A 25,289-nucleotide genomic window follows, 5' to 3' on the forward strand; every position below is an offset into this window, starting at 1 on the left:
TTTTTACTGTCAGAAGACCAATAATGATATGTCCTATAAACATGCATCTTTTACACTGAATGATCAGAAAGCTACTCTTGACTTAGATTCCTCCGTTTCTATTGCAAATTTATAACAAGTTACGTTGTTATAAAGGATACCATGTTATCATGAGTACCACTTTTTTTAAATCAGGCCTGAAGCAGGAAAGATAAAAATGAAAGTAAAGAGCAAACAAAACAAAGGACAAAGGAAAATGTTTGCATTTATTTTTCACCATTCCTCAGTTCGTTGTGCCACAGTAACTCATCTCTAACGTGTGCTGTGGTAAGTTGTCCACCAGAGGGCGCCATTTATACATACATTTGATGTAATTACCATTTATACTCCAGCCTCTCTGTGCCAGAGACGACAACAGCAGCTTGGGTGTGCTTATGTGCAGATAATGTGACTATCATCCGGTGGCTCTCATCCCAATAATCATAAAATGTTTAGAACAGCGGACCAAGCCCATGTAAAATATGTCATCAGCATGCCTACAGAATAAGCATGTTCTCCAGGCTTCTTGAAGGACATCCCAAAGCTCTTCTTTGGATGTGGGCTGCCTTTTGTTCCGTTCTCTGCCAACATGATCCCACACTGCTTCAGTAATGTTGAGCTCCGGGCTCTGGGGAGGATTCATCCCTCCATCAGACCTGCTGCCACTGATTTTCAGCCCACTTCTTGTGTCCTTTGGCACAGCTCAGCCTTTTCTCCCTGTTTCCCTTCCTTAAGAACGGCTTCCTGACAGCCACCCTTCCATGGAGCCCATTTCTGATGAGGCTTGGGCCAACAGCAGATGGATCAGCTGAAGGTCCAGATGCATCTCTCAGCTCCTGTGTCAGGTCTTTGCTGGATGTTTTCCTCTTTCTTAAGGACATCACTTTCAGATCCTGTTCATCTGCTGTAGATAGTTCTTTAGGCCTGACACTTCTTCTTTTGTCCTCCACTTGTCCAGTTTCCTCAAATGATTTAAGGACACACTGCACACCATGCTGAGATATGCCAAGTTTTCAGCTAGCAGCTCTTTGGGAATCACCTTGTTGCTGCAGAAATCCTGTTTTCTGTCTGTCACACTGTTTCATCTTTGCTGTTTTTCACAGATGCAGCTAAAGAAACGGGAACAATGATGTGTCTTTGTTACAGGCTGCTGGTAACAAAGTGTTATGTGTTGATACAACATTGATTCAACCCATGAGTTTGGGCTTTTTTGTTTTCTACTTAAATCTTAAAGGGATAGTTTGCCTCTTTTGACATGAAGCTTAATGACATCCCATATTAGCAATATCATTTATTAACATTTTCTTACCCCCTGCTGCGTCCTGTGAGCAGAGTTCCAGCCTCGTTTTGGCGTTGACGAAGGTAGTCCGGCTAGTTGGCTGGGGCCCCGAAAATAAAGCGTCTTGCTTCTCAAAACAATATGCGTTCAAAAGAGTAATACATTTGCATCACAAAATCCTCCCTCCAGAAAACATCAGACCTCACAATCGCTTGGCGCTATTTCTCCCTCCCTTTGTATCGCTGCCTGCTGTGTAAACTGTGCAGACCGAAGTACAGACCGAGCAGCAAACACCGTAACAGGTGCGGCCATTGCTAGGTGGCTGAACGCATTGATATGAAGGGAGGCAAAAATAGTGACAAGCGAGTGTGAGGTCTGACTTTTTCCTGGAGAACGATTTTGTGATGCAAATGTATTACTCTTTTGAACGCATTTTGTTTTGAGAAGCAAAACGCTTTATTTTCGGGGCCCCAGCCAACTAGCCGGACTACCTTCGTCAACGCCAAAACGAGGCTGGAACTCTGCTCACAGGACGCAGCAGGGGGTAAGAAAATGTTAATAAATGATATTGCTAATATGGGATGTCATACAGCTTCATGTCAAAAGAGGCGAACTATCCCTTTAAAGTGGTTTAATAAACAAAAAACATGCATTCCTCTGAAAATGGTCAGGTACAAAGACTGGACTGAAAATGAGTGAAAAAGCAGCCAGAGCCCAGAGAAAAACCTTAAAAACCCTTCAAAAGAAACGAGGGGTGCATGGTTCTGCCTTTAACTCTTTCATCAGCTCACTGCTGCTGTTCTGAGCCCTACACCCTAAAGACAAACCTTCATTAGTCCCTCAGTGGGGAAACTCACACGACCAACGCGTCACTTCTCAGCAACATCGCCGAGCAAATCCCCATGTGAAGTTTGCAGATGGCACGTCTGTGGTGGCTTGTGTGGTGAGGAGGGCTCTCACTTCCTGTAACACATCTGGTACAGGAAGTGCTAAAATCTGCTCAGAAACACACACTGAAGACATTTATACAAACAAATTCAGAGGCAGGGTGTCCTGCATGATGGAGGACCCCACCCACCCTGCATGCAGACTGCCCCCCCCCTCCCCTCCTTAAAAACAAAGCTGTGAAGCATCAAAGGCAGAACTCACAGCTCCTCCTTTCATTTCTTGCACTGCTCTAGTTTTAATGAGCGGTTTCTTCCTAATCTTCTCTCCTTCACTGATAAACTTTACATCCTTGTGTTGCCAAGCCGTTCCAGCCATTCGACTGCCGCTGTGTCGCACACCTTATAGGATATCAGGAGCTCAGCAGATCGATGTTTTCAGTGGATCAGGTCAAGTCAAGTCTTTTATTGTCAGATACACAGAACAACAGAGTCGAACTGGGCACTGAAATTCTTAGGACAGGACACCGTACAGCAGCTACCAGTATTTTATTTTATTTTATTTTATTTTATTTTATTTTATTTTATTTTATTTTATTTTATTTTATTTTATTTTATTTTATTTTATTTTATTTTATTTTATTTTATCTTATTCTATTCTATTCTATTTGCTTGTTTTTACTACTTTAATTGTTTTCATATCTTTTACTGTTTACTGTATGCTGCTGCAACAAAACAATTTCCCAAATTGGGATGAATAAAGTATTTATCTATCTATCTTTATCTATAACAAGACATAACATGTCGTAACATGTCATGCATAAGTACTCTAACAAAGACAGTAACAATAAATAGGCAATGTGGATACTACAATATACATTTTAACGCCAATTACAAGAGCTATACTGAACATATAATACACATAATAGCCTATGCTAATCTAAGACCTATACTAACCTATAACATAAGGTAAGATAAAAATATAATATTGAGCGATATTGCATGTTGCAGTGCAAACAGCAGTGGAGGTAGGCATGTGTAAGTGTCGAGTGTGTAAGTGATGAGAGTGCTTTATAGTCCATTTAGGAGCCTGATGGCCTTAGGATAGGTTGGGCCAGTTTAAAATAAAACCCTGGAACCTCTTAGTAAACAGCCGTAAATACTTCAGCATTGCCTTGCTGAAATGAACAAGACTCTCCCTGATGTATGCTTCCTCTTTTCTCCACCATCTTCAGAAATAATGGAAATATATTTGTTTATATGAGTTTTTTTTACTTGCATGGTACAGTTTTAGTGACAAGCTGCATCCACCGACCTCCTCCGCCCGTGCGGCGATTTCCACCTGAGAGCCTGAAGATTACCAGCATCCATGATTGGTTTGCAGCTTTGTCCCCCGTGTACAAGGATTTCACCAGATTTGCTGAGTCACTGAATATTCTGGACCACAGATGATGAACTATTTGCAATTCTCCTCATTTTCTTTCTCCTCAAAGTCTCAAACTTGCTTCCGATCTATTGACATAATAACCCTAACCCAACTTAAAGTTAACACAATGAGACTCGAAACATTAAGATAAACAAAGACACAAAACCCTCTCCAATTTAAACGTTTTCTTTGTAGAAAAGCCTCCAACTCCTTTTTAAAGGGATCAAACTGACCAATACAGAGTAAAACAAAGGAGGAGATGAAGAGTTTTTATAATCCAGAAATATATTCAGGATTAGTTCAACGGTGATACAGATGTTTAGTACATTTTCATCTCTTTATTGGAACGTGAACAAAGTGAAAAGTCATGGTATTTGTTTACAGGGGGGGGGGGGGGGGCTGACCATCCCTCCTGTGTGGAAGAGATAACTGAGTATTTATAGATTTTAACTGTTTTTGGTACTTATCTCTACTTTTCTTTTGTAGTTTCATTAAAAACAGCATATTTCTGCGGATCAAACTAACTTCTTCCTGTCTGCTTTAAAGCATCTGGAGCAAACCAATTTAACGAGTGGGAGGGGGGAGTCATTGGATGTGTACATGTAAATATTTCTTCTTTGTTCTCTGTGTTGTGGGGTGATGGTTTTATGTAAATAATTTGTGATTCTTTTATAGTCTAGTGGGCCGTTCCGGTTAATGATCCACAGCAGGAGGGTATAAAAGCACTAATGTGTTGCTGGTCCATCTCCGAAGTGTTGTAAATAAATAACTGTTGGCGCATGGAAACCCGCAGAAGTCTCTCTTACTTAAACATGTGTGGAGTAATTGACAGTTACATTGAGGGGCTGGACTATCCCCAGCCAGTTATAACCAAGAGTTTTTTTTCAAAATTATTCTTAGGTTTTATTCTCAATTTAGCTGGATTATAGCATAGGAGAGATGGAAAAACTGCGGTCACGTGTGCTGTTCTCTTGGTTCAAGAGGTTCAAGACGACCAAGGGATGCTGTAAAAGAGCGTGTTACAGTAAATTAAACGAGAAGATATCGTTTGCTGCCATCAAATGAAAAATCTGTGTTAAAAAAAATACAATTTCTCAGTTCCAACACTTGATTTGCTGCTTTCCCCCCCCAAAGGTTCAGTTAAATATAACAACATTTTCACTTTCTGTCAAGGCTTTTAATTAAATTACCGAAAGAAGACTGCAGATAGCATCTCAAATTGCTGATCCAGAGAGATTTATCTGCTGGTAGAAACACCCTCTCGGATCAAGTGTCCGATGCAAGGAAGAGCTAAATGATCATATTGGACTTAATTTTAATCCCACATGCTGCAGGAGTTCAGTGTAGAACTGAGTCTGATGACCTAAATCCGCTTTTCACGTTTTTCTTGGTTCACACAGAGCAGATTGTGTTTATGTTCAGAGAATATAGCAGAGCTCTGATCCAAGGACTCAGGTCAGCTGGTCCAGTCCAGAGTCCAGACTAAACATGGAGAAGCAGCATTTAGCTGTTATGCTGCAAACATGTGGAACAAACTGCCAGTGGAGATTAAACTTTCACCAAATGGAGACATTTTTAAATCCAGGTTTAAAACATTTCTTTTCTCATGTGTCTATGCATGAAATCTGCACGATATCTTTGAATTTATCTGGACTGTTGCTTGTTTTTAAATTAATTTCAATGATTTTATTTGTTTCTCTTTATATTGTTTTTTTGTATTTTAATGCTTCTTCCACTCCCTGCAGTGATGCTTTTATTTTATGTGAAACACTTTGAACTGTTTTGTACATGAAATGTGATAAATAAATAAATTTGATTTGATTTGATTTGATTTGTAAGAGGAGTTGTTGGATTTATAAATATATAAAAACACCATCTTTAATGTAACAACAGGCGACCTCACAGTGACAGAGGTGAGGATACATTTCTATCCAAACATTTGGACATTTTCTTGCTACGTGACCGACGAGCGAGGAGTGACAGATGCTTATGATGCGTTCAGGAGTCCGGAGAAAGTCAGGTTGAAAAAACGTGCGAGTCAACAAATATTTAAAAATAAAATGCGGCTGAAAAATATGTCAAACTTCATCAGAGTGAAGTAATGCTCATTACTTATTTAATCCACAAATCGTTACAAAACAAACCCTCAGGCGATACAATATAAGGTTTTAAATGTAAATATGAATATAAGTCAGCCGGTTCCTGTTTAAAGTCTTTCTGTGGTTATTTCAATAATAATGGTAATTTCACATCTTCACATGGGAGTTTTGAGTCTCTGTGCAGATGGTCTGATCGTCCTTGTTGTCATTTTATCATAATTATTGATGTTTTCTGTGTTTTTGTTGTCATTTTGAGCCTCTTTGGTGTGAAATGGTGTTCATTGTGGTAGTTTTGTGTCTGCCTGTTGTAGTTTTAAGACATTTTTCGTCTGTTTCTGTTCAATCAGATTATTTTTAGTGGCTGTATTTGTTAAATTCTATTGTGTTTGCTGTGTTATGTGGTTATTTTGATTTTAATTGCCTGAATTTCTGTGTTTTTGTGGTCGTTGAGTCTCTTTGATTTGATCTTGAGATAGATTTATGTGTGTATGTGCAGACTTTCTATTCATCTTTGGCACTTTGAGACATTTTGTGTCTGTTTGTGGTTGTTTTGTGTCTGTTCAGTAAGACTAGCTGTTGTATTGTATCTCCATGTGGACAGTTTGATTATCCTCGTGCTGCAAACAAGTGGAACAAACTGCCAGTGGAGATTAAACTTTCACCAAATGTAGACATCTTTAAATCCAGGTTAAAAACATTTCTTTTCTCATGTGTCTATGCATGAAATCTGCACGATATCTTTTAACTTATCTGGACTGTTGCTTGTTTTTAAATTAATTTAAATAATTTTATTTGTTTCTCTTTATATTCTTTTATGTATTTTTAATGCTTCTTCCACTCCCGGCTGCAATGCTTTTATTTTATGTAAAGCACTTTGAACTGTTTTGTGCATGAAATGCGCTGTATAAATAAATTTGATTTGATTTTGATTTTAACGGAACAATTAAAACAAGAAACTCATTAAGCGTCTATTTGTCCATAAGAGAAAACCAGCATACTGGTACATTGTTTTCTGAGTACATTATCTTACAGGGACACTATGTAATAAATTAAGTAATTTATTAGCTCAAATCAACATATTCATTCATAAATTAGTCCTTATTGGTGTAAAATTATCTCTGTCAACAATCTCACTTATCCTCCTGAGTGAAGAATAACTTGTCTGTATCTACATAGAGCAGGTAAGCTCTATGGAGGCTGCCATGTCCTTCCGGTCTATGAAAAACGACGAAGTGCCGAGAGGGACAAAAAGCACTTCGAATCGCGTTTTCCCCAACGCCAGGCCTGCAAGCGGAAATGACGTCATTGTGACGTCACGTCTGCCGAACGGCTTATTACTGGCGCTAATGGTAAATAGATTTTATCTCGTAAATGATCCCACTAATAATGCATTGATTGTTACCAAACTTCTGCCGTAGTAAACATAGGCTCTTAACTCACCAAACGAGGCATTAGAAAGTTTGTAAGTTTACCGGGAGTTTATTTAAAAGAACACTTTCCAGATAGCAACTACACACTGCGGCTAACGCTACCGCTGCGTCGACGTCACTTCCGGTAACTCCCGGAATATGATTTGCACACCAAAGGCTGTCAACTTATGTTATCTGACATGTTATCTGTCATCTGTATTTATAGTGTTATTGTATGTGTGTTATGTAATCATTTTTACTGTGTGCCTTGATGTATTTTTGTTTGTATGGACCTTGAAACTGAAGCTATAGCTTCTTGAATCTTGACACATACCACCTGCAGTAGTTCAAGAAGTTGCAGCGCACTTTTGAAAACGCGAGGCGCTAGAGAGCAAATTCATTCGACTTTGCAAAATAAAATTGCACCTCTGGACGGGGGAAGAAATTACATAGTGTCCCTTTAAAAATGATCTTGTGTTAGTCTGACGGTCCCTGAAGGTCCCTCAGGGTTTATTATGGCCCTGCTTCAAGCTGATTGTCCTCCAGTCGACCAATCAGAGCAGAGAATGGGCGCGGCCGCTCCGCCCACTTCCTCCACACTGCGCGCATCTCTCAGCCTGATTCATTCCCTGCCAGTAAAAGCTGCTTTTCGTTGCCTATCTCCGTTATTTTCGGCCTGTATTAAAGAAAAAGAACCAAACCGCATCACGCAGTTTTCTTCTTCTAACATTCACCGTGAGAAGCAACGAAATAAATCCTGCGACACGAGCCAAACGCGGGGGTGGGGGGGCTGCTGCTGCGTTTTTTTCCCCATTCTTCTTTGTTTTGAAATTATCTCTGCAAAAATGAAAACCAAATTCATCAACGGGGTTTCTTCTTCCCCCTCCATGTCGCTGGGCCTCCTGGTGACGGAGCACGCCCTGCAGGTCCAGCCCGACACCCAGGAGGAGGACCGCAAGGAGCCCGTCCGCCCCGACCAGCCCGACCCGGACACCCGCCGCAAGGCGTATATGTGGTGCAGGGAGTTCCTGCACGGAGCCTGGAAAAGGCTGGCCGAGGAGGACTTCCAGATCACCATCATAAGGTACAAACGTGCTCACCGTGACTGTGTAACACGCTTTTAATATAAAAACTGTCATCTCCTGCAGTCAGGTGGTTATTTTATTTTCTATGCGTCAGATCTGGTGTTTCTTAAAATGAGGTCAGGCTCGGCAGAAGAACCATGTGACAGGATGATGTTGCACTCCTCAAATAAATCCAAAATTAAACCAGTTTTCGTATTTGTTTGGCATCTCTGGAGGCTTCAGGGTGGTTAATTCACCAAAATCTGTCGATGTAATCGTAATGTAAATGTAATGTAAACGTTACCTTTTAATATCACGTGTTATAATACGAATTTAGGACCCAATAATTGGTCTAATTCGCTGTCTATACAGTCAGTTTTACGGAAATGTAATCAGCTTGAATGTTTTTGCATTTCTTTTGAAATGAAATAAAACACTTCAGGCCATTTGGAGGCTGTAAATGTTATTATTGAGCTAAAAAAGGTGAAATAAAAGGTAAGTAGAGCTGGCTGTGAGTCTTTGTTGTTTCGTCTACAACCCCAGAGTGTCCTTCACGCGCCGAGTTAAAGGTACAGGCAGACATTTAGACTCAAGTACTGTCTGGGGACGCAAATATCTTCAATACACCTCAGATCCAAAGAGCTGCCTCTCTTTATGTTTCGCACTGCTGGATTTTCTACGTGTAGTCAGTGAAGCTCCTAATGGGAGCTCCATCTGTGACGAACACATATTATGAATCCTACTCACTGCATGTCTGATTGTCTGTCTTCCAGGGGTGGTTTGAGCAACAAATTGTTCCTGTGCAGCCTCCCCGACAGCCTGGACTCTGTCGGGGACGAGCCGAGGAGCATCCTGCTGCGCCTCTATGGGGCCATCCTGCAGGTGGGAGTTGTTTTACTCGACAAAAATTACATATATGCAAACTACAAATAGTCCAGACTCTTCAAAATGATGTGTGTGTGTGTGTGTGAGAGAGAAAATAAAACTTTAAGACTGTTTGGCTAATCTGCCTTTGATATAGGTCTCAGTGTGATGTGTCAGCTCCACCATCAGAGGTTGTGTGTGCGCTTGTAGCTCATATGCTTTTGTTAGAGTGTGCATGCATGTGTAGTTATGTTTTCACGCGTGTGTGTGTGTATGTGTGTGTGCGTGTGTGTGAGAGTGAGCGTGTTAGCCATTGTTGTACATGGTGATGTACCCCCATGGCTGTACATGCATGTGTTCTTTGCCGTAGGCTTCCCAAAGGAGCATGCCTTGGGCACACTTGTTCCCAGGTGAACCCACCAAAAAACACGGTACAGTATGAGATCTCTGAAATCTCAAAGATGTAACAAGCACTCACGTAGCACAGCGCCGGGGAGACACTTTCCTTCTCTAAACCCCTGCCTTTTTGATTCTTGACCGTTAAGAAGTCAGCTTAGTTTTTTTTAAAGAGCTAAATAGGAAAGAAGCAGAAGATGTTGGCGATGACTCTGCAGCTCCACATCTTCTCTTAGTCGTTCTTATCTCCGAGCACGATGTGGCCAATCGGTCCAAAGTTCACGTTTCCAGACTCATCCTGCTGTCTCGCTACTTTAGAAACACTTTAGAAAAGTTTAAGTGCCACATTGGACAGAGTAACAAAAATTCAAGGACTTCAGGACGTTAGCGACAGCATATTCTGACCTCCTGCTGGCAGTTTGTCGCTGTTGGCTCCCAACTGAATCTAGACCCAAAACAAAGAAACAGACTTCCTCTCAGTCCTCAAATTGCAGCCGTAAAGAAATAAATTTTCATTAAAACACAGGCTGATGAGAGTCTGGGTATTTGCTAATGGGTGCGCAAACATGCTTTTATTGCTTTGGACGTCTTGAGCGAGCAGACGCAGTGTCCTTCACCAAGGTAACTGCAGCCATATCCGCCGTGACGCGGCCGACCTCGCAGGAGGAATTAGTGAAGTCTAATCAGAAAGCTAATATGATTAAGGAACTCTGAGGCTTTTGTCCGAGAGCGCAGCCACTACTAATAATGATTAAACCAGCTCTAAGTGCGCCGCAGACAGGGTTTCTCAGCAGTGAATATATGTGGTGCGGGTTATTTTCCAGTAGAGCAGGTTTACCAGCCGTCTGCACGTTCATTTCCAAACGACCTGGTGTGTTTTTGAACTCATACTGTACTGTCTGCTCTGCGGGCACGGTCAGGTTTTGGTGTTGACCCTCATGGATGGCTTCGCTTGTATTCATGGATAGTTCTTTCCTTTTTCTCTTGTTGATAGATGTCCTGTAATAAAGGAGATTCTGGACAGTCAAACAAAGAAAATCCCTTCCAAGTAAGTAAACGATGATGGCGCTGCCATACAGAATGCTTCTCTGCTCGGTGGGAGTCCGCCTACAACATCTGCCTCATGCCATGACACGTCGCCCCCCCCACCTCCCACTGACGTATGAAACCTTCTGATGCATCCCTAAACTCTTCTCTAACTCCTGTCGAACTCTCTGTTGAGCAGAGGATCTGCTCGTTCCTTTGAGCACACGAGGCAGCTCTGTGAACCTCTGGCTCAGAAGCTCAGAGATTGGCTGTGTTCGAAACCGCATACTTCTTCTACTACTCCTACTACTCATACTGACTTTTTTAGATTTGCCGAAATGTTGGGTGTGCATCATGAGGTTACTACTCATACTCAAACTACCCAAGATGCAACGTAACGTGACATCGCCGATCGTCATTTCCTGTCAAAACGGCAGTTTCAAGCTAGCTACAACGAGGGTAGGTTCACTTCCTGTTTTCAAAACAAAAGCACCAATTGTATGGTAATAGCTTTCCCTATGATAAAAGGCAACGGGTATTTTATTTTGTGAAAATAACCGGAAGTGCGTTGCTCACTGCGGCTAGCTTTAGTAGCGCCGAATTCGTCTGAACAAAATTGTAAATAGACGGTATTTTGTCAGGTTTTCAACACGTTGGGGATCTAAACGACTACTTTCTCACCTGAAAATGTTTCAAATGTTGCTAAAGTTTACAGAGTTTAGAGCTTAAGTGAAATCAGCTTCAGGCCGGCTGATTTCGGCTCGGGCAGGAGCGAAATGCACTGTGGGTAAACGCTCTGCATACTGTCTGATCGATCTGTATGCAGTATGGAAGTATGTAGTATGCGGTTTGGAACACAGCCTTTATCTCACCCATGTCTCCCCTCTCTCACCTCCTGACACTGCATGAGTCTAAAAACTAGGTTGTTTTTGATCCGTCCCTGTGTCTGTTCCTCTTTAAGTTCTAACACGTTAACGGTGGTGTTAGACATAGTTTGAAAGCACAAAGCAAACGTCAGCACTGCAATTATAATGGTTATCATTATAATTTTTTCCCCTCTCTCTCGTTTTAGAGGCACATCTGATGGAAAAACTGCGTGTTGCTCTCTGTTTTAACTCCAAGAGTCCAACAAACAGAATGCTTCCATCTGTTATATTAAGAAATGAAGGGGATGCTTGGCTCCCACAGCCTAAATAAGGGAGGTGAATGGCCTTATTTGACCAAGATGCTGTGCATTGTTTGCTAATCATTCAAAAGATTTTTGTAAAAAAGCTAGTTGCAAGGGAGGAAGGCTGGGATCTCCGTCTCCTATCGGCCGCACGGCGACGCCTCGTCCATCCCCCTGAAACGTGGATTTCACCAGGTCTGTCACGGTCCAGTGTCACATTACGCCCTCCTCGCTCAATCTTTCTGTCTACATTCTGTACTTTTAGCTTTCCAGAAAGTGAACGTTAGAGAGAACTCAGGTTTATGTAAGTGGTTGCAACAAGGTCGAAGAGTTGACTCGCCGTTGCTGAGTCGGCGGACTCTTCTCGACAGCTGCCCAGATGTGTTGTGCAGGACGTCGGCTCGCCAGATTGTGGATTTTTAGTTCTTTATATTTAGTTTCTTTACGACACTCTCTGAGAAAACACACGGCAAACCTGACAAAAGTCTGTGATCTCAGTATTTTTTATTAAAAAACTGAGCTTGTGAGCCTCGAGTCTGAATGCACAGAGAGGTCAAAATGAAGGTTACAGGTGGAAAAATCTACAATTCTACAAACTTTGGTTACAGATTAAAGATGTTGCAATAAACCTGAACTATAATTACGATATTAAAAGAATGAAATATTGATCTCGTGTTGATATTACACTTCTGACTTTTTTTTCTCACTTCATCGGTTGCAAATTTGGGTTTTTTTCTCCTCTTCGTTGTCTCCTTATTGGAGTTTAATTCAGTTATTAAAAGAAAGGGAGACAAACAAAACAGAAATGAACTGGTGGCAGTATTTTATTTTGAGTTTTTTAATTGATATGATGAATGCTTTTGACCCCGATTATCATGTTTTGAAAATCTTGACATTGTCACGGCCCTATAACAGACAGAAATACCCTGTTTTTAATTAAGAGGGATGTAATATGTCCGATTATAAAGGAGTGGTGCACAGGAACTAGCCACCAGCGTGGCCAACTAACTCGATTCGACTTGCATCAGTTGCTGAAACCGATGTAGGAATAGGAGTTCGTTTGAACATTTTTAAAACATAAAAAGGTGTCATTTTAATTATTAACCATTGGCCTGTCCTCAGCTGTTAGTCCCACAAACTGCAGCCCCCTCAAAGACCTCACAGATGAATAAACACCTTATGAAGACAACAAAAACTCAAGGCACAAACTGCTTCTTAAGTTGTGCTCAATAAACTTTCAGCTGACTGTGTTTTATAACTAATATTGCAAACTGCTACACCGTCAGCATGTTTCTTACCCACTCAGAGTTCAGAGACCTTTGCTAAGAGTTGGCAGGGAGTCTTAAATGAAGGCAGTTAATAGATAAAGCCGACCTCATTAAAAGATTTCTTGTTTCGGTAAAATAGATCATCAGCGGGGCAAAGTCTGCCAGCTCTCAAACCCACTGACGTAGAAATTCCTTTTCGCCACAACAAGCCATGTAACTACGACCCTTGACCCCAGTGTTTCAAAGCTGAATAATGACTCCCCATCACATGATCGAGGTGATGTCATCTCCCAGTTAGCCATTGTGACCACACTGGCATCTCTTCCTCAAGATTACTGCTCCTCCTCGGCCTCTGTATGCAGGACTGACCCCGCGTCGGTGCCTTGGGATAAACTCGCCTATATCCAACCTCCCAAACTTATCTGTCAGAAGGTCAAAGGTCAGACAGAATCAGAATACATGACGAGGGCGCAGTGACATTGTTCTAATGACAACAGATCCATTTGTGACGAGAAGCTGTGCAGATATACGACAAATGTAAACCTAATATATTCACAAATGATATATATTGTGCTGCACTGAAAAAAACAACTCATAAGATTTACTTAAAAAACCCTTTGTAAGTATTTGCACTCAAATGATTTGCTGCAATATCAAGTAAATGTTACTTACCATAAAACATAACAGTTTTGAAGATATTAAGTAACATTTACTTAATTACATCTAAGTTTTAAGTTCTATTTATTTAAATAAATTAAGTAAAGTCTACTTGTTTTTCATAGGCAGGAACATCATTTTACTCAAAATTTTAAGTAAATTTTATATATCTGTAGTATTTGCTGTTATGAAGTAACTTAGTAGATTTTAACGGTACACTTTCAGAGTAAAGTTCATGTAGTATTTCTAGGTTTATGTACATACAACTATTAAACATTTAAATTGTATGAGGAAACCTAAGTAAAACTTTTCCCCCCTAATTCATGTATTACGTTAATAAAATGTTTAATTTGACCTAAGAAGCTCTAGTTCTTACTGAATCTTAAAAATACAAGGTAGAAATGATGACAGTTACTCTAATAGAGTTTACTTCACCAAAAAGTCACTTTTTTCAGTGTGCTGGAAGCCGTTTAACCCACGACGGAGTGAGGTTCGCCTTCTAAAATCAGACGGTTTACTTAAAAACTTAAACCTTTCATTCCTCAGCCTCTGAGGAAACTAGAGCCAAGAAATAAAAACCCTTCGGGAGATTAATCATCCTGCTTTTAATGTAAATGATTGAATTCGCCCTTTTGTTTTTCAATATTTTATAAGAAGTGTAATCTCGTGTCTTGAAAACGTTGATGCAACTTGGATGTCACTCCAAGCTTCAGAGGTAAAAGCACAAATATGTAGCGCCAAAGATCGGTGCTTTCCCCTCACGGTTGTTTTAATGTGTTCTGTAATGGGACACTTTGCATGTATGATCATTTAAATAATCCACAGGACCATTCTTGGTTTTTAAATTACATTCTGATAAGCACCAATAGGAAATATGGCAAAAAAAAATTCATTAATTACTTGAATTTTTTGCATTAATGTTTAGTGATTAACTAATTTTTCAGAATGTTTAAGGTCAGGAAATGCTGAATATGTCAGAAAATGAGGAAGATAATAGTTTCAACCCGTACTCTGTCTGTTACGTAACTAAATGTGACTTTACTCTCGCCCTTACCACCGTCCACTTCACTGCTGTAGACATGAGTGGAACTAATGCATCACCGTAGTTTTGCTTCATTCAGAAGGATTCGACCGGTCTGAACTTTGCTAATCCATCCCCCTACTGGCTTATTGACACACATAGCAGGGGAGATAAGCACCGAGGTCAAAGCAGCAGCTGTCAGCGGCTCACAACACACCTGCTGCATCTCCCCAAGGCCGCCCACTAAATATCCCAGAGCAAAGGAGCAGCACTGATACGCAACCGGAGTAACGGAAGGAAGCAAATACTGAGAACGTGAATAAGGCTGGATGTGATGTGGGAGCAAAAAAAATGACAGGAATGGCATTAAAGATAACAGCTTTACTACAGGAAGTTTCTGTTTCCGGTCTGACATCAGGAAACGGGGGGTGGGGGGGCGTTTTCCAGCAGAGTTTAGGTTCTTCTGTTTCTGAACAGCACCCCGCCGTCACACGTTTCACTCGTTGATAGTTAACTTCTCAACGGGTGAAAGACGCATTCGGAGAGAGAGTGAGGCAAATCAAACAACCACCCAAGCGAGCGCTGACATTTAAAATAGGTCAGGGGAAATGAAAGTGAAGCTGACTGAGGACTTCAGGCCTGTCAGACAGTCAATATGAGGGCAACACGGTTCAGTGTGCGGGCTGACGCTGCAGCCTCTGAACAGCAAAGCCAACACAGAATTCAAATTAGGATCCAGAAAAGGACTTTGCAGCCTCCAAAAGCTTGTCGGTCTCCTTAGATCGCTGTTTTTAGGGATTAACATCCAAAAATATGTTCTTTTTTTTACTTCATTAGCTATTTTTTCTTTAAGACTCAATGTAAAAAAGAAAAAGGTCCTCCCTGATGGAGGGAAGCTTGTAATGGTGAAGATATTTGATATTAATATTATGAGGCCTGCAGGAGCAGCCATGTGCTCACAGTCCTGTAACTTTGTGTTAGAGACTCCTCCTCACCCCGAGTTGTGTTCACAAAGCCGTGGTGGAGTCATGCTAATCAGATCAGAAGCTTTGTGGTATCAGTGACAGTTTCAGCAGGTATGACTAATGTCTCTGTCCAATTATCCCAATTTTCTTTCTTCTGTCAGCGTCATAGTCAATTTTATTTCATTGGCACGTTTAAAAACAACAAGGTTGACGAAAGTGCTTTACAAGTTCATTTAAAAACCAAAAAACCATCAATTAATGAACTAAATACACAGTAAAAATGAAACATAAAAGCAAACGAATACAATAAAATGGACTGAAAACACGTTAAAACAACATAAAAGACCTGATGGGATTCAAACTGAACTTGTTTTCAGTTTTCAGACAGGATTTCGAATATTGAGTGGCAGGTTATTCCAGAGTCCAGGGGCCCCACCGGGCCCCACCGGGCCCCACCGTGCTTTAAACGAGACCTTGGCTTGCACTGAGTGCTTTTTGGGGTTTATTAAGACGTGCAGCAGCATTCTGGACCAACTGCAAGCGCATAAGGAATCGCAGTAGTCCAATCCTGAGGCGATAAATGCACAAATAAATCTTTTTTTAAAAATTGACTTTGACATTTTAGGTGACTGATAAAAACTGGTCTCACTAACTGTGGTCACTTGCTTCTCTAAATTTGAAAGAACTACCTAAAAACACCAAGACACTGAACCGAAACTGTATATAACAGTGATTCTCGTGATTATGTTAGTTTTACATGTTACCAACTAGTTATTCTAGATATTTACATTATGCAAAGGTCTGGCTGTGACTAACAGGCAGGAAGTGGAGCTGGAGGTTGCAGGGCTGAAGATGCTAAAGGGCGACCCGGATGGACAGGATCAGATCTGAGTGTATCAGAGGGACAGCTCAGGTGAAACGGTTCGTAAAAAACATGCTCAGAGGGGCAATGCTAAGACGGTTTGGACGTTTAAAGAGGAGGAAATATTGGACGAAGGGTATTGAAGATGGAGCTGCCAGGCCGGAGGAAAAGAGGACGACCTCAGATCAGGTTTATGGATGTAATGAAAGAGGACGTCCCCCCTCTTCCGCACATGGCTGCAGGAGTGGCTGAGCAAGACAGATTGGTCTTCCTCGTAGTAAGAAATGTAGAAACTAGTTAATATCTCAACAGAGGAGGGTAACACTATGTTTACATCCTGTCATATTGTCTATCCTCGCTTCTTTCTGTGTAGGGATACAATTATTGGTTTTAGTTCAGTTAAAAGAGAAAACGTTTTGTATAAGTGGGTCATGTTCCTGGAGAGAACAGCTGATGTGTCCAAATCGTGACAATTTGCTCCAAATAAATCCAGATGGATAAACATCAGTACATGCCAGAGGAAAGTTATTTATATTTGCTTTAGGGTTGAACTTTGTCATTAAGCCGTAGGCTCATTTTTTTGGAATTTCCACCTGAAAAAACACCCAAATTTGGCTTGCAACACCCTCACGGCTGAAAAGCAGTGGTCTTTATGGATGGGAAATAATAAGAATCGGGTCTGAAAACTCCTGTACTGTTTATTGCATTAATTACAGCTTCGTAACAACGAGTCATTGACGCGGATGTTTTTGAGCGTGTTTTTAAAGCCTTCGACTGCGTTTCCATCAAATCTAAAGCAACAGAAATGAAGCACAACAAGGTAAAATGGGAAAAAAGTGACAGCAAATAACAGATACAGCGTTTGTTAGAAATAAAATGGTTCAAGGATGAACTACCCTGGCAGTTTGGAGGTAAAATAATGTCATCCTGTGGTGAGACTCGTGGCACAGAGGAAGTGATGCTTCCTTACTTTTGTAGAAGAACAGGCGGGCTGCGCAGCAAAGTTTTCAGCGCGGCGTTTCTATCCAGAAAGCCTGGGTCAGTACAGTTAGGGCACCTGAGGTGATGTACTCGCTGAGTCAAGGGAATGTTGGTACATCCCATAAGCAGCGCCTCACAGGAGCTCCGTGCACAGGCTGCCTGCCAGCTATGTGTGTCAAGATGATTATGGTAATGTGGATAATTCATGTTGGAGATCTGAAACTGCATGTGATCAGCATTCAGGAGATAAGACGTTATGTAACCGCAGGGAGTATTGTCTGAGCAAGTTTATTTGTACCGCACAATTCAACAGCAAGGCGATTCAAAGTGCTTTACAATTACATTAAAACGGTAGAAATAAAAAGCACGATTTAAATTTTAAACAAAAAAGAAAGAAATAAGAACAATAGATAAAATCAGTAGTTAAAATGTGATTAAGCTTTGAAACTCAAGCTTCAGATTTGGAGCTTTATTCAAATGCAGCTGATAATAGGTGTGTCTTCAACCTGGACTTAAGTACACTGAGTGTTTCAGCTGATCTGAGGCTTTCTGGGAGTTTGTTCCAGACATGTGGAGCATAGAAGCTGAATGCAGCTTTTCCATGTCTGGTTCTGACTCTGGGAACTGATAGAAGACCGGATCCAGATGACCTGAGGGGTCTGAAAGGTTCATACTGGGTCAGGAGGTCCCTGATGTGTTCTGGTCCTGGACCATTCAGAGCTTTATAGAGCAGCATCAGAACTTTAAAGTCTGTCCTCTGATGGACAGGCAGCCGGTGTAAAGACCTCAGAGCTGGACTGATGTGGTCCACTGCCGCAGACCGACTATCATCTGATCAAAAAGTTCAGCCACTTCCAAAGTTTCCGCTGTTTCCTTGTGTTACTGAGGAAACAACGCTCTCTGTTCTTTCCGTCCCGTCACCGCGAAGAAGGAAGCTTTTCTTTTCATGACACGGTGCTTTTTATCAGATATAAACTACAGAAAAGGCACATTTAGCACATTTATTAACTCACTAATCTTCCTTCTCGACCCCCTATTGTTGCTCTGAGAAACGTTGTCTTGGATACATGAGAAAACCTACAGTCAAACCGGTAAATTGAGCTCTTTTGGGGACAGAAATCCTGACTCCATGAGCAGTAATTCAGCTGAACATGCTCCCACAACTACGACGCTACAGATCCTAAAGTACGTTCTCCTTCAGTCGGCTAAATGTAGCATCGAGCTTTGCATTTGACCTCCAGCTCACTAATCATCCTAGCCTGGCGACGCCATCCTACGTACTTCCGCCCAAAGATTTTGGCTCTGCACATAGTCTGGCCCAACCCCCCTACCTCGGTTCGCTCAGTGTTTTGCCAATCAGCAAACAGTTGCAAGTGGTGACGCAGAACTCACGCGCGGAGTCCATTGTAGTCCATATAATTGTAGTTCAACCGCAGCGGAAATAAACATGGCGACGGAAGAACGCTAGAAGCTATCCATGAAGTTGTCTCAACTCTGGAGAGCATTACACAATTAAAACGAGAGCAAGAGGAATGCCTTGTCAATTTTGTTAGTGGCAAGGATGTCGAAGCTCTCCTTCCAACTGGCTTTGGGAAAAGTTTGATTTATCAAATGGTACCGGTATAATGAAAGCGGATGTGGGAAGCGTGATTCGCGAGCTAGAGCCTCGCGAGAGTAAGCATGAACCTCGGCGCATAACCAACGTCATTTCTAAACATTATGATTGGTTAAGGGAACTCCGTTACTCCAATGAATTTAAGTTGCTGGATAAGGTCCCGCCCTCCATGGAAACGGATTCCTCTTGGGTTTTCCCAGACTGTTTGACAGAGTCAACAGTCGGCTTTCGCCCAGGCTATAATCATCCAGCCTTGAATGTCAGATTTTGGATCCGAACAGATTCCCTCTTCAATTTACAGGATTCAGTTTAAAAAAAACTTTTACCTTCAGTGGACACAAGATTTCATTCATATCTTTCACTTAACTGCTGATTGAGCAATGAAGACGATAAATAACGATTGCTATGGCTCTCGACTCGACTCAGGAATGTAAAACTCCTCATTTTGAGGTGAAATCACCTTTTACCCAACAGATTATCATCATTGATATTGAATTTCCACCTTTTTTTCTGGCAGTACCTCATTCAGCTCTATCATAGCAGACGTACCGTCATCCCCCAAAGGAAGAGTTCAGAGTTTGGCTTCTCTGCAGGTGCTTCAGTTCTGTTTTTGTTCGCAGTGTGGCTCAAAATACCGCGTGTATCATCTCAGAGGCCGTAAAGAGGGCGGTGTTGTTTTATTTGAGCTTGTTTCCTGCTGAAGAGTCAGTATGAAACGCATTCCTCTGCCAATGAGACCTCAAAACTCAGATCCAGGTGTAGTGACTTAAAAAAAAAAAGGGACTGACGCTGGTTTCACTGTCAGGGAGGTTGTAACACAGCAAAATGGTCTTCAGTGTGTAACTCCCTTTCAGCCTTGTTAAGGTTTTTTTTATAGCTACTTAATCAAATTAAATCGCCATCAGGTCGGGCAGTGTCTCTGATTGGCTGTTCAGCGTACTGAATGAACTCTGCAGTAAGTTAATGTGACTTTAACTTTGCTTGAATTTGCTTGAATTACCAAAGAGAAACAGTGGCAGGCTAACAAGGATGCCTTTTTTGCGCTGAAAAGGAGCAATCGACATGTGAAAAGGGCTTCTGTCTCTTCAGGAATCTGTCGATAATTCAATTTAAGAGGGTTGAAGTCGCAGTGTGTCATCCTGCCTTTTATTTCGACCACCTGGAGTTTGATTCAAACCAGTAAAACTGGTCACACTGGAAAAAATCTAAATCTTACCAAGTATATTTGTCTCATTGAGTATCTCATTACACTTAATATAAGACGCAACTGCCTAACAAGCACCATTTCAGCCAGATATGGGGACTTGTTTTAAAACATTCTAGAATATCTTGTTAAGTGAAAAAGTCTTGAAAACATCTTGTTTTGAGTCATATTTCACATGAAACAAGCTTTTTTCTTACATTTGAAGAGGTTTTTAAGCTAATTTCAAGATGACTTTTATCTCAAAAGTCCCAAATATCACATCTTATTTCAAGAAATCTTGACAAGCCAATTTTCACTAGTTCCATTGGCAGATTTTTTTTGCTTGTTTCAAGCAAAAACGTTTCATATTTGTTGTTTTTTTTACTTATTTTTGGAGGGGCATTATTTCCAGTGCAGATAACATATTATCTTAAAAATGAACTCCAGTAAAGTTGTTCGACCTTAAAAAAAAAACAAAGAAAAATAATTTTTTTAATTGAAGTGACAGAGTCCCTTTAAGGGCTCAGTCTTAAAAGACACTTCCCACAATGCAATGCAATCCTCTCCTTTATCAGATCCCCCAACTGCCTGGTATCTCTCATGCTTCAATTTGAAACTTTAGTCAATGTTCTAAGACAACATGAGAGATGGGACCAAGTCACACATGTGCAAGTCCCAAGTAATTTTTTCTTGGGCAAGTCAAGTCACCCTATTATTGCAATTTTACCTGCAGAATCTGATCTTATTAAAGTGAAAACACAAAGATATAAGTAACTGTCAGTAAACATCATTGGCCAATGTGTTCAACCTGTCCACCCCGTATCTTATCAAGCTAACGTTAGCTAACTAGCGACTAAGCTAACAGGTTAATATTAGCTAATATGACGAGCACTTACTGGTCAGAATGGATCTTCAAATGACGAACAAAGTTCGAAGTTATGCTAGATGCTTAACACTCAAGTCATTCAAGTCATCGTGTCTCAAGTCAAGTGCCGAGTCTTTAACTTCCAAGTCCGAGTCGAGTCTCAAGTCTTTTATTTTTTGTCAAGTCACAAGTCATCAAAACAGCAACTCGAGTCGACTTGAGTCCAAGTCACAGTGACTTGAGTCCCCATTTCTGCTTTTGGATGAAACTGGGACTTGACATGACAAGACAAAACTTCCCAAATCTGAATGTTGGTTTCCCACAGGATAAATCAGCTGTACAATGAGTCCTAAACCTGTTCACCCCATTAGCTGTGCCGTTAATTCACAAGCGATCCCTCTCCTCTGCCAGTGGCATCCTGCCTACTGCTTTCTGTCTGCTCCACACAAAGGGATGGAGGTGAATCATGTTGGTGAGAAACCAGGCCTCAGATTAAGTCTGTCACGTGGTTCTGTTGGAATGAGAGAAGGTGTCCTCGTTAGCCTTGAGCCCCCGTTGGCCTCCGGGCTGCATGTGTTGGCGTGGGACTTTTGTGTGTCCGTAAGATAAAGTGAGAAAGACAAGGCCGTTTTCTCTGCTTCAGCGGTGACTGCTGCTGTGGGACGGCCAAGTTTCCCCTCTAAGTTTTAATCTGCCTCTTGTGTTCTCCTCCCCGCTCTGACAGGCAGACCTTACTAACCCTAACCACAGCATTTCTCTTTCATTCCAACTCATCCATCTTTCTCTTCCACCCCCCTAACTTTCTCTGAAGCCCCTTTCAGACATGCACTTCACCCCTAATGTTGGCTCATGTTCAGGCGTTTTCACACATCGCGCCTCATAAGCAGCTTTGGCGAGTTTCCAGCTTGGACACTTTGGAATGTGCTCAATTTTGTGATGTAAATGTTTAGAAATGCACATTTTGTCAATGTGGTTTCAAACAATGCAAAAAGTCTGATTATCATTTCTTATGAAAAAGGGTGCAAAATCTGTTTAGTGAGCTCTAAATTAAGACGGCATTGTAAAAAATCTGAGTTGGGAAGGATATAATGTCAGCGGAGCTTGTTTTATTGTTATTGTTTGACAATAGATTACAAAATTAAAAGGATAATCTTTATCTTTACCATCTAATTTCTCCTCCATGACAACTTAATCCAAGTTTTTTATTTGTTTTTAGGTGCAACACTGAAATGAAATCTCTTGTTTTGTCTCCCATTCTGTTCTCATGTCACTCTGAAACACTGACGGTGTGGACTGTTGTGCTTAAAAGGCTTCTTACCGTCTGTGTGTTTGCAGGGGGCGGAGGCCATGGTGCTGGAGAGCGTGATGTTTGCCATCTTGGCGGAGAGGGAGCTCGGCCCGAAACTCTACGGCATTTTCCCTCAGGGCCGCCTGGAGCAGTACGTCCCCGTAAGTCAACATGATATGGGTTTGTTTACTTGTAAAACTGTTTTGATAGATGGACTGCATGATCGGAAAACACCTAATGTACCTAACTGTAGTTGTCTTGGCCGCAAATTGTTGCTATAGCATGTCAATACTACTCGACGAGTTATTTAAATGAACGTTTGAAGCCAGCAGTCGAGTTTCAGACAGAACAGCTTGAGAAAAATGTCGTCACAGCTAAATTTGTAGCTTTAAACCCTGTTTTTTTTTTTTTTTTTTAACGTTTACAGCCTCTTACTTTGAAAAAACAGGAAATCCAAACACACTTGTGAGTGTAGACCAGAGATACTCATTGCACAGCTCCTCAAGCTTTAATTGGTGGCTCACACTCACATAGTAGCTTATTTCAAATAATATACAGCAAATACTGCACAGCATTAAGTAATTTTAATGAGTTTAACGTTTTTGTAGTATTAAGTATTTTTATTAAGTATTAATTAAGGCTTAATGGTGTTTCCTAAAGGGGGGACTGTTAAACCTGGCAACGTAGCCCGCTTAAACCAACACACTAGCTCCTTTAGCCAGCGCGAGATGCAGGCACAATGGGTCGATTTTTAATTAAAAAAGCACAAAAACCAGCACAAAAACCATGCTCATCTGGAATGTGTCACTATGATTACAACAACAAACTATAAATACAACATGAAGAAAGTCAAGGACATGCATGCCGCTCATCCCAGTATTAAGGTGAATGTGGTATTAATTGAAAATGTATTGGCTGTGTTGTTTCTTTTTTTGTGGGATCTTTTATATGTAGAAATGCATATTTGCGAAAGGAGACTTTTGTATGTTGTCGTAAAAGTGGCTCTTTTCTTGATTGTGCTCTGCCAAAATCAAGGCGAATTTTTTTTCTTGTGAAAAAAATAGTGCGTATCACCTTTCTTGAATTGATTTGGGCCATCTTTTCAAGTCACCGTTTTGTTTATAAAATGTCTGAAAAGTCAGGTGACGCCTTCAAAAAGCACGTTTTTTGCATTGAAAACCTAGAATTATTCAGTTTATAATGAACTAAGTGAATGAAAAAGAGCAAATTCTCCCACTTGGGCAGCTGGAACCAGCAGATGAATGGACCTTTTTGCTTAATGAATCGCTAAAGCAACCCTGCCATCAATCAGCTAATTGTTTCAGGCACTGATTTGTTAGTGACAGTGCGGCTGTCCTTGCTGCCATCATACTGGATTTGTTATCCATGGACGGTTTTTGATCGAGTTCCTCCATTAACTAGATTAGCAGAGTTATATGAAGTGTTTCTGTGTTGTGAAATCTCGCCATCGAACATCAACACGAGCATTAAAAAAATACAAACAATACGAATTCTGCGTAGTTTCCCACATTTTTATTTTCATAGAGAAAAGCGAATGAGAGTTGACTTGAGTTGTTTGCTCCCTAAAGCCCGTTGGGATGAGCGCTAAATGTGTGTGTGCCATGTTAAAATGATGCATTATTGTTCAGAGAGGATTAATAAAGCATAAAATATCTGCTCTTCACTTTTGTTTCACATGTGGAGCAGAATAAAGGTCATCTGAGCTGACTGGAATTATTGACTGAAAGATCCGCTTTCGATTATCTTGTTCAGACACTGACTGAAAGATAATGAAAGTAAATGGAAACATTTAAACTACTACATGCAGTTTTAAGAGGCTTTGAAACCTGAATACAATCCCATAAATCAAAGGAATTCGGATTTAGCTCACATTTGTTAACAGGACTCTCCTCCAAGCAGCAGCTTTAAAGTGTAACATGTAAACGTCACAGATACGTCTTTAGTGTCTTAAATGGTCGAATAATACACTAAATTATTTATATTTATGATTATACAGAACATAGAACACAGAGATAGTTTTAAACTGTTACTTTTTATGTTTCTGTTTCTGTTCAAAGTGACGAAAATGTCTTAAAAGGCTTTGAAATGACCTGTACCTAAAAAACTAAAATGAGTTTAATATATATTTTCACAGCAGCGACCATTAGAACACAAGGCATCTGCTGAAAATGGAGTTTTAATAGGATTTAATTCAGCTTCTATTTCCAACCAGTAAACATTCAGAATATGTTGCATATGCTGAAACTCCCTGGGAGCCCCAGGATGCATTTCACAGCGTTTGTCGAGATACGCAACAACCAAAACCTTCGCGGTTGATAATCACACGTGTTATCTTTTCGACAGAGTCGTAAACTTGACACCTGCGAGTTAAGCGACCCGAGCATTTCGGCCGAGGTTGCGGAGAAGATGGTCAAGTTTCACGGAATGAGGATGCCCTTCAACAAGGAGCCAAAGTGGCTGTTTGGAACCATGGACAAGTGAGTCATTCAAGTGTTTGCACCCCATGTGACTTTGAAAGATAACACGTGGCACCGCTGATGACCTGTGGACAGGTATGTCCACTGTCGGCGTGTCAAGATGTGATTCCGTTTGAAGTGAATTTATTGACAAGGTTTATGTTGCACAATGTTTGTCAGCCTGTGATGATAAAGTCCAGTGTTACATCCCACCGGCCCCTTTGTGGAGATATCTAAATCCTCTCTTATCGCTTCCTGTGGAATTTTGACCCGTCATGTGTCCGGTTTTGTAAACTTCCACATCACTATTAAGGAATTACGCTGAAGTAAATGAACTCAAACAAGAAACTTCAATGTGGAAACCTGTAGATGAGTTTAGAATCTGGGTCGATGAGTTCTGAAAGTCCAACAAAGCCGGGAGCTCAGAGACAAATTTAATTAATATAAAAAAATTGGAAAAATTCACCACTTTAA

The 25,289-nt window shown here is 40.9% G+C and overlaps 1 protein-coding gene across 2 annotated transcripts in view; it reads left to right on the forward strand.

Annotated features, from left to right (window-relative positions):
- Positions 1-7,684: 7,684 nt before the first annotated feature.
- chka (choline kinase alpha) overlaps positions 7,685-25,289 on the forward strand; it is a 29,140-nt gene continuing 11,535 nt past the window's right edge. Inside the window, exons 1-5 of one of the 2 annotated variants that reach the window (XM_075470591.1) lie at positions 7,685-8,199; positions 8,953-9,061; positions 10,434-10,487; positions 22,386-22,499; positions 24,703-24,836. In XM_075470591.1, the coding sequence (XP_075326706.1) occupies positions 7,961-8,199; positions 8,953-9,061; positions 10,434-10,487; positions 22,386-22,499; positions 24,703-24,836 (650 nt within the window). In that variant the 5' untranslated portion in view covers positions 7,685-7,960. The remainder of the gene's footprint in view (positions 8,200-8,952; positions 9,062-10,433; positions 10,488-22,385; positions 22,500-24,702; positions 24,837-25,289) is intronic. The other variant, XM_075470592.1, reaches the window with a different exon arrangement.

Source organism: Odontesthes bonariensis, chromosome 7 (assembly GCF_027942865.1).
Source record: "Odontesthes bonariensis isolate fOdoBon6 chromosome 7, fOdoBon6.hap1, whole genome shotgun sequence".
In the NCBI taxonomy this organism is placed as follows: domain Eukaryota; kingdom Metazoa; phylum Chordata; class Actinopteri; order Atheriniformes; family Atherinopsidae; genus Odontesthes; species Odontesthes bonariensis.